General features: G+C 62.6%; 1 protein-coding gene across 2 annotated transcripts; it reads left to right on the top strand.

The window, feature by feature from the left end:
- The first annotated feature begins 3,894 nt into the window (after positions 1–3,894).
- On the top strand, positions 3,895–8,293 carry PRR29 (proline rich 29). Of its 2 annotated transcripts, XM_038162965.1 has the most exons (6): positions 3,902–4,247; positions 4,728–4,845; positions 6,642–6,757; positions 7,438–7,565; positions 7,663–7,730; positions 7,954–8,293. In XM_038162965.1, exons 1-6 carry the CDS (start codon positions 4,167–4,169, stop codon positions 7,986–7,988), a joined length of 546 nt encoding a protein of 181 aa, XP_038018893.1. In that variant the 5' UTR covers positions 3,902–4,166; the 3' UTR covers positions 7,989–8,293. The 2 variants fall into 2 exon arrangements, 1 of the variants encoding a protein (XP_038018893.1); XR_005259790.1 differs by lacking the exon at positions 7,954–8,293 and having other exon boundaries at positions 3,895–4,247; positions 6,936–7,565; positions 7,663–7,682.
- The last annotated feature ends 492 nt before the right edge of the window (positions 8,294–8,785 follow it).

The raw sequence follows: 8,785 nt of genomic DNA, 5'->3' as shown, positions 1-8,785 counted from the left end.
CTTTTTTTTTTTATTATTATCTCGTATTGTCCTAATCTCCATTGTCGAGATTTTTATTACTCTAATTATATTACTATTTTTATAACTACTTTATTACTATTAAACCTTTAAAATTCGAAACCCCAGTGACTGGCGTTTTTCGCAGAGCCGCTCTCCCCTTTCCCGGAGGATGGAGAGCCCCGGGCTCCCTCGGCCGTTCCCGAGCTGCTCCCGGGGTTATGACCCGCCGAGGGTCACCCTGCTGGCCCGGCTCATTGTCCCCTTCGGCAGCAGCAAGAGGGACGGAAACGAGGACAAACTCTCGGGATTGCAAATCCCGCACCCGAACCCAGCCCGCCCTGCGCTCCCACCGCGGGGTCCCGTTTGGGGTGGCCGTGTCCACTCGTGTGGTGGTGACAGTGGCAGTGGTGACAGGCGGAGGGGACAGGATAGAACAGGGCAGGAGGGTTTGTCTCGGGCACACGGCTGCGGGGTGGCAGGGGACCGGTGGTTGTGTCCCCGCCGAGGCCCCGGGAAATGTCCCCAGAGGCTGCCACGGGCGTCACCATTGATCCCGCCGCCAGGGAGGGGTGACTCAGCCGTTCCCAAAGCAAAGGAAGTCGCTGACAGGACTCTTCCTGCAGGTGACAAACGCTCATTTAGGGAGGGCTGGGATCACCGATTGTGATCCATCCCACCGGGGATGTGCCAGCTGGGCTCCCCGCCCCGCGCCAGCTGCCTCTTCCTGGGCTTTTCTCCTCTGGAAGGAGGCGGGTCTGGGAAGGGGAATTCGGAGGAAGAGCAGCCCTCGATGGCTGGTGACAGCTTGGGGACGATGAAGATCAAAGCACTGGCAGCACGAGACCTCCTGGGAAGGGAAAGCAGTTTTTTGGTAGTTGTTCAAAATGAGGAGATGGATGTGTCCCAGGTAAAACCAGGAGAGGAGCTTAAACCCATTCACAGCTCCGGACACAGAGAGTGTCCCCAGAGGTGTGGCCTGAATGTGACAGCGGGATGGTTGACAGCCCAGGGGACAGCAGCTCCGCTCTGCCACCCCACAGCCAGGCTTTGTCCCGGTGTGCAGTGACAAACTGGTCTGGGACTGGTTTTGGGAGCCCCTGGGAGGCAGCAGCTTGGGGGGATGTGTTGCCTCAGCCGCAGCGTTTCTTCATCTCCCCTGAGGCTTGGGCGAGGCTGATCCTGCCGGAGTTTCCTCACTTTGGGAATCTCTTTGGCTCGGCTTGGTCTCCCGGGAAGGGAAGTGGCAGGAGGGATGCGCTGTCACCTCCAGGGCAGCTCAGGGCTCGGTTCCTCCCCTCCCCTCCCCGGTGCTCCCGGTCTGAGCCGCCCCCATGCCCCGCTCGGCTCTGCTGTGTGGCCAGAGCTGGGTGATGCCCTGCAGAGAGGGGCTGGATCCCCCGACCCCATCGCAGGAGCTGCAGCAGCACCCACACGGCCCAGGGGCTGACAGAGGGTCCCTGTCCCTCCTGGTCCCTGTCCCTCCTGGTCCCCAGGGACTGACCCCATTCCAAGGCCTTGGTCCTGACAAGAAAACTCCTGGTCCAAAGCTCCTGGGGCTCACCCTGTGCCTGAGCAGGGACGGGGCTGAGGTCCCGGCCCTGGGCTGGGGGTGGGGGGCAGTTTTGGAGGGTTTCCAGAAGAAATCCCAGAAGTGCTGTAAGAGGGAGGCTCCAGAACTTCCAAAGGGAACAAATCTTCTGCTGGGCACCCTCAGGGTTCCCTTGGCACTGGGTGGCTCTTCCAGGGGACAGCAGGATCTGTCCCCATCAGAGCTGGAGAATCCTCTGATCCCTCCCGGGTTTTCCCAGCGGATGTTTCGTGTGTCCCCACTGACACTCCAAGGTGGGAACACAAACCAGCCCAGGGCTGTCCCTATCCCAGTGTGGGTGAGTCAGATGAGGAGCACAGCAGAGGTGGCACCACCAGCTGGGGCGTCACTCCCACCTTGGGCAGTATCCTGGGGACAGCACAGCCACAGCTGCCTTTGTCCCCATCCCACCTGGACACTGGCACGTCCCTGTGCCCAGGCTCTGCTTTCCTGGCCAGCTCCTGTCCTGCCACTCAGCTCCCTCTGCCATGGGTCCTCCTGCTCCTCGGTGGGGCCAGGAGTGCTCCTGCCCTGGGGCTGTCCCCACCTGCAGCCCTAATTCTGTGCCCCTGGGCGTTGAACAGGTTCAGGAGTTGGGCTGAGGGGATGTTCTGGGGGATTGAAAAGGGACAGGGGACAGGGGACAGGCTGGAGCCAGGCACAGCCCAGGGCTGAGCCCGGCCTGAGCCCTGCCCTGCTGCACAACACACTTGGGACCAGCCTTGCTTGTGTTTGCTTTGGCTCAAGAAAATTTCCCAAATTCCCTTCCGTCCTCGTCCTCCTTCTCCTTCTCCTTCTCCTTCTCCTTCTCCTTCTCCTTCTCCTTCTCCTTCTCCTTCTCCTTCTCCTTCTCCTTCTCCTTCTCCTTCTCCTTCTCCTTCTCCTCCCTCCTCCTCCTTCTCCTTCTCCTTCTCCTCCTCCTCCCCTCTGTCAGTAATGTCCCCCCAGAGGGGCTCAGGCTGCCGTGGGGGGGCTGAGGACATTCCGAGCAGGTCCCTGTCATCCCTCATGTCCCAGCCTTGGCACGAGGCTCCCTTGGACTCCTCACCCCCATCCCGGTGTTTGAATCCCTCCTAAGGGGAGATAAGATCGGGATCAGCCCAGCCGGGCTCTGCCAAAACGGGCAGGAAGCAGCACAGTAATTAAATGGCAAATAATGGGAATTTAGCATTCTAACAAAAGGCAGAAAAGCAATCCAGAGGGGGTCGGGAAAATTAGGAACACAGAGAAAAACCCAGTCAAGCAGAAAATAGCCGGGCTGGAGCCAAGGGCTGGGTGCTGCGGCAGCCGGGCTTGGGGGAGGGGGGGATTTGGGAGCTGGGGGGGAGAACTTGAGGGGGTCTCCGGTGCTGTTCTGGAGCAGAACAACAGTTTTAGGAGAGATTTGTTCCCGAGCAGAGCTGGCCGCGGGCTGAAAACCCGGGAGAAGTTCCCAGATCGGCAGCGGGGCACGGCAGATCTGGAATGTGAGATCCATGGAAATCCCCCAGAGGAGCGGCCAGGGGGCGGGGGGGCGGCCTGAGGCTGGGGGTTGGGATGGGCTGGGGTCTCTGGGGGCACAGGGCACATTTTTCTGGGATTCAGCATTTCCTGCAGACTCCGCATTCCCGGGATTTCCTGGGATGAGCGGGACACGCTGAGCTCTCTGCCAGGAGCCGGCTGTGCCCTGTGGGCACAAATCCCCTGGGCACACCCTGGGAAGAACCCGCGGCAGGGGTCCCAAATACTGAGGAGGTTTTGGGGGGTTCTGTGGCTCCCACCCCCAATGTTGGGAAGATTTCTGGAGGTCTCTGGGGTTCCTATCCAAATTTTGGGAAGACGTTTGGTTCCCATCCTCAGTTTTGGGGGAGTTTTCTGAAGGTCTCATCCCAGATTTAGGGGAGGCTCCAGCAGCAGTCTGGAGCCAGGCTTTGCTGCCGGCACTTCCTGCTCATTCCCGTGGTCACTGCATCCCTGGGGACATGGTGCAGGGAGCTGGGACACAGACCCGGGGGACCTGGCACGGTGACAAGGACCCCCCGAGGACCCCAGGTGGCACCGAGGCTGTGACATCCCAGGGAGATTTTGGGGGTTCCTAGGAGTCCCATCCTCCAGTATTAGGGGAGATGTTTAAGGATCCCATTCCCAATATTACAGGGGTCTCTGGGGGTCCCAGCTCCAATTTTGGGGAGACTTTGTGTGTCCCATCCTCAATTCTGGGGAGATTTTGAGGAGGTTTCTGTGGTTCCCAACCCCAATTCTAGTTGAGAATTTTAGAGGTCTCTGGGGTTGCCACCCAAATTTTAGGGGAGGCTTTGGGGGTCCCATCTACGCTTTGGGGAGACTTCATTAACCCAATGTCCCTCCCATTCCCTAATGAGCCTCAGATGCCATTAACTGCTCCTTTCACCCCCTCACCACGAGGCACAGGGTCGGGGACACAGGAACAGCCCAGGCCAGCATCCCCAGGGCCTTGCCCGGGGATTTCCCGGCGGGAGAAGCCGCCCGGGGACATTCCTGGCTCGGCCGAGCCTCCCTCGGGCAGGGTTTGTTTCCCCGGGAGCCCTGGAGACGATCCCGACTCAGCAGCTCCCGAGCCATGGAGCGGGGAGCGGCCGGGGGGGACCCCCGCGGGCTCTGGGGGGACCCCCGGGCAGGGACCCTCCTTGTCCCACGCGGGGTGAGCCCCGGAGCGCTTCTGCCTCTGGATTGACGGGATAAGGGGGGAGATGGGAGAGGGGCTGGGCTCGGGGCTTTGGGTGGGCACCGGGGGTTGGCAAACGCCCCGCAGACTCCGAAAGGCCATCGGTGCCCGGGGACCTGTCCCCAGGGGTGGAGACCCTGCAGGTCCGGGTGTCATCCAGGATGGGAGGGCGGTATCCCTGGAAAAACCGGGGGAGAGCAAATTCCCTCCTCCAGGGCTCCCGTCCTGCTCCCCCGGGCCACCCGCTCCTCCCGCCACCACCCCCGTCCCCTCTGTCCTGCCCCCAGCACTGTCCCCTCTATCATGCCACTCCTGTCCCCTCTGTCCTGCCACGACCCCCGTCCCCTCTGTCCTGCCACCATCACGGTCCCGGTCCCGCCTGTGCCCCGCTGCCAGGACTCGGGATTAGCCCTGGAATGTGCAATCCCGGACTTCCCTTCCCCTCCTGCCTTCCAGCCCCGCGCCGTGGGGTCGCCCCCCGGAGCCGTGCCGGTGTCCCGGCCGCCGGTGCTGATCCTGCAGCAGCTGCCCGGGCCCGGGGCCGCCCCCGCGGGACCCCCGCCCGTCCGGGGAGGTGCGTGCGGGCAGGGCTGGGGCGGGCAGCGCCGAACCCGGCTCGGCTTCAGCCGCTCCTCATCCCCAACCCTTCCCAGGGGAGAGGCAGCGGGGCGAGCCACGCTCGGCAGTGTCCATCCTGTCCTTGGGTGGACGTTCAGCCCCACGGGGTACAAATTCTGGGGTTTTACCAACTCTGGGCTCCAAGATGCTCCTGGGGAACAGTTTGGGGCTGGGTTTTTTGGGTTTTTTGTTTGTTTGTTTGTTTTGTTTGTTTTGGGGGTTTTTGTTTGTTTGTTTGTTTTATTCACCTATATTGGTTCTCCAAAACCCCTTTTCCTGCTGGCATCCCCATGGAACGCCGGAATGTGACAGGTTCCTGGCACTGCAAGGTGGGACTGAGTGGGACTGGAACCCACTGCCAGAGAGGCTTCACCCACCTGGGTGCCCCCAGGCTGCAATCGGGGCTGGGGGCGCTGGCAGCAGGCCAGGGGGCTGTGGTGACCGGGGACAGCAGGGCCAGGGGCTGTGGTCATAGGGGACAGCAGGGACAAAGAGCTGTCAGCACTGGGGACACACCACAGGCAGAGTCACCTTGTGTTGTGGGGAGAGGGAAGTTGGAGCTGTCCTTAAGAATCCGGGCAGGAAAAAGGATGCTGCAAATCAGAGTGGAAGTAAAGAGAGCCAGGCTGGCCCCTGTGGGATGGGTGGATCCACCCGGAGCTGCCAGCACCCCGTGTCCCACCCCGGTTCGATCCCCAGGGCACTCCCTGCTCAGCAGAGTCCCCAGGAGGTGCTGGGGTGCTCCTGCCTGGACGGACGGCCACCTCCTGGTGTCCTGGGAGCCAGCCTGGCAGCTCTGGAGCCTTTGGGGATCTGGCACATGGGCTACGGGGTGGTCCAAACCCTTTTTCACTCCAGGTCATGGAAGCAGGGAATCCCAGAATGGTTTGGACTGGAGGGGACCTTCAAGCCCACCCAGTGCCACCCCTGCCATGGCAGGGACACCTTCCACTGTTCCAGGCTGCTCCAAGCCCCAGTGTCCAGCCTGGCCTGGGGCACTGCCAGGGATCCAGGGGCACCCCCAGCTGCTCAGGGTGGATGAAGCCAGCAGGATCGCAGGGGAATCCAGCAGGTTTATAGGAATTTTACATGGGAACTTCACACCTGCATGGGGATGTTTTTCAGGCGTGCAGAGGCAGATTTGGGGCTTCCTCTGTGTGGATGGGCCTCAGCAGCTTCCCTCAGTGTGGCCATGCAGCCAAGGGGACGAGGACACTCCCCTGGGCCCAGCTCCTCACGTGGAGCAGGCAGGAGCTGAGGAGGCACTGAGCGTCCCCATCCTGCTCCTCACCTTGATCCAGCTGCAGGAGTGGAGATTGGGATCCTGGGCTGACCCCAGCTCCTGCCCCTCGGGGGGCTTCGAGCCCTGGGCACAGAGCAGGGCTGAGCCTGGCATGCTCTGGACGCTGCCCAAGGCCCGGAGCACTTCCAGGGCTGGAGGAACTCTCCCCAGAATGGGAGGAAAGTCTGGTGCCTCCAACCCCAGTAACCGTCCCTCGTGAGCCAGCCCAGATGTTTGCAGGGAAGAAAAGGCTCAAATATGGCAATTTTCAAGCTTTAGCCAAGCAAAAGAATTTTTAAACACCACATGAGGCTTCCAAACCAGGGTGGGGGAAGTCTGCCCTTGCTCCCACTGCTTGGGAACAGGGAGGAGCCTTGGGGCCGCCCCATCCCAGGCACTCATCCCAGGCTCTGCTGCTCCTGCCCTCCCTCTGCTCCCTCTCTGACCCAGAATCTCCAATTCTCGGGCAGATTTGATGGAGCTGATGCTGATTCAAACCTCCCAAATGCACCAGCTGTTGATGCACGGCCTGGCCATGGCAGCTCTGATGCCCCTCGGTGCGGGGCCAGCCCCAGCCCCCGCCCAGGTGAGGCTCGGGGGGGCAGAGGGACCAAAGAGGGGGCAGAGGGACCAAAGAGGGGGCAGAGGGAGCCCCAGGGCTGTTCAGGATCACCAAGTCCTGCTTTGGGACCCTCTGGGGGCAGCACCTGGGTGGTCCCAGCCCAGCTCAGAGCAGCCCTTTGGGGTTTTGGGGCTTTGTTTAGGGCCCAGCTCTGACAGCTCAGACAGCAGCCAGGCTTTGGGCAGAGGTTCAGCCCAGCTGCGAGGAGCCAGGACCCTCTGGAAGTGCTGCCCAACCCGGCAGGAGCTCGCCAGGGGCTGCCATTTAAAAACCCATCTCGAACCAAAAGATTTCATCCCCTGGGGGGGAACAATGCAGCTTTTGGGGCAGGGCTGGGCTGTGGCAGCTGCTGAGCTCGCTGCCAGCTGGCTCCTCCTGGCAGCCACCCCCTGCCCTCCCAGTGCCACCAGCGCAGGGCCGCCCGGGACTGGACCCTGCCTGCTCAAACGGCTCTCAGGCAGATCAGAGGGCTCTTCCCACGGGGTTTTGGTCCCATCGGTGGGGCTGCCACCCCCCGTGTCCCCGGGGCTTTGTGTGGGACCGAGCCCACCCAGTGCGAGCAGCCGGGCGCGATCCCTGGCCAGCGGCGCTTCGGGAGCCCCGGAGCCCGGCCCGGCCCCAGCCCTGCCAGTCCAACCCCGCAGGCGCTGGCGGAGCCTTCGCAGGGCGAGGAGGAAGAGGAGGCCGTGGTTTTCCACCATCACTACATCCCTTGGCCCGCGCCCGGCCCGGCCCCCGTGCGGTTCCTGCGCTCCTCACCCGGGGACGGACGGTGAGTGCCGGGCGGGGCTCGGTGCCACCCGGTGTGGCAGCTCCTCCAGGGGACACCGTCCAGCCCTCACTGACCTGTCCTCGCTCCTCTCCCGCAGAGCTGTGCCCCCTCCGCCGCCCCCCAGTGCCACCGGGACCGTGGGACCCGGCGTCCCCCCAGCAGAGGGTAAGGACAGCCTGGGAGACACTGTCCTCATGGCCCCTGACAGGAACAGCTTCCCCTCAAGCTTCCATCACCCCAGGCTGAGCTGCCCTGCTCAGCCATCCCATCCCATCCCATCCCATCCCATCCCATCCCATCCCATCCCATCCCATCCCATCCCATCCCATCCCATCCCATCCCATCCCATCCCATCCCATCCCATCCCATCCCATCCCTGTCCCCACAGAGTTTTACACCGTGGAGGAGCAGCGGGGGCTCTGAGCTCAGCCTCCCTTGACCCCGAAGATCCCGGATGGATGCCCCACAGTTCCTGTGGTTTTGGGATTTGGGGGTTTTGGGGTGGTTTCCCTGCTGAGTCCCCCAGGCAGGGGTGTCCCAGCCCTGTCACACCCCTGGGGACGCCCTGGTCCCCTCCAAGCCATCAGGCCGGGGTGGCACAGGCTGTGCTGTCCCCGGGGGTGGGGACAGAGGATGGTCCCAGCCCTCATTAGTCCCTCCAGCTCTCAACGCAGCATTGCCTGTAATTAATTTGCTTTGTTAAGAGAGCACTAATTAAGCATCTGTAATTACATGTGCTGGTGGCTCCGTGCCAGGGTACAGGGGCTCCCTTGGGGCTGGGAGCTCCCAGAGCCATGTGGGGGGGTCTGGCAGTGCTTGGGGGGCTGAGAGGAGTCCTGGGGGGGGTCTACCAGAGCCTGGGGTGCTGGGGGGGGGTCTGTCAGGTGTGGGGGTCTGTCAGGTGGGGGGGTCAGGTGAGGAGGGGTTCTGTCAGGTCTGGGGGGTTCTGTCAGCTCTGGGGGGTTCTGTCAGCTCTGGGGGGGTCTATCAGGTCTGGGGGGGGTGAGGGGGTGCTGGGGCAGCTCCAGAGTGAGATCTCCTGGCTGAGCAGAGGCAGAGCTGCATCCTGGGGGGGATGTGGTTGGGAGAGCAACCTGGGAGGGAAATCCCGGAGCTTCCCAGGATTCAGCAACCCCTCTGCTCCCCGGGGAGCAGCAAGAAGGGGGGAGTGGAAGCTTTTGGGTGCTGGGAGCTGTCCCCTGGCTGTGCCACCTCGCCAG

Source organism: Motacilla alba, chromosome 27 (assembly GCF_015832195.1).
Source record: "Motacilla alba alba isolate MOTALB_02 chromosome 27, Motacilla_alba_V1.0_pri, whole genome shotgun sequence".
NCBI lineage: Eukaryota > Metazoa > Chordata > Aves > Passeriformes > Motacillidae > Motacilla > Motacilla alba.
This window is presented reverse-complemented; position numbering and strand designations above follow the sequence as displayed.

Excerpts from the sequence above, each read along its gene's own strand:
- PRR29 (XM_038162965.1), top strand. The coding sequence starts at position 4,167 with ATGGAGCGGGGAGCGGCCGGGGGGGACCCCCGCGGGCTCTGGGGGGAC. Across the intron at positions 4,846-6,641 it reads ACCCCCGCCCGTCCGGGGAG|ATTTGATGGAGCTGATGCTG; the intron begins GTGCGTGCGGGC and ends ATTCTCGGGCAG. Across the intron at positions 7,566-7,662 it reads TCCTCACCCGGGGACGGACG|AGCTGTGCCCCCTCCGCCGC; the intron begins GTGAGTGCCGGG and ends CCTCTCCCGCAG.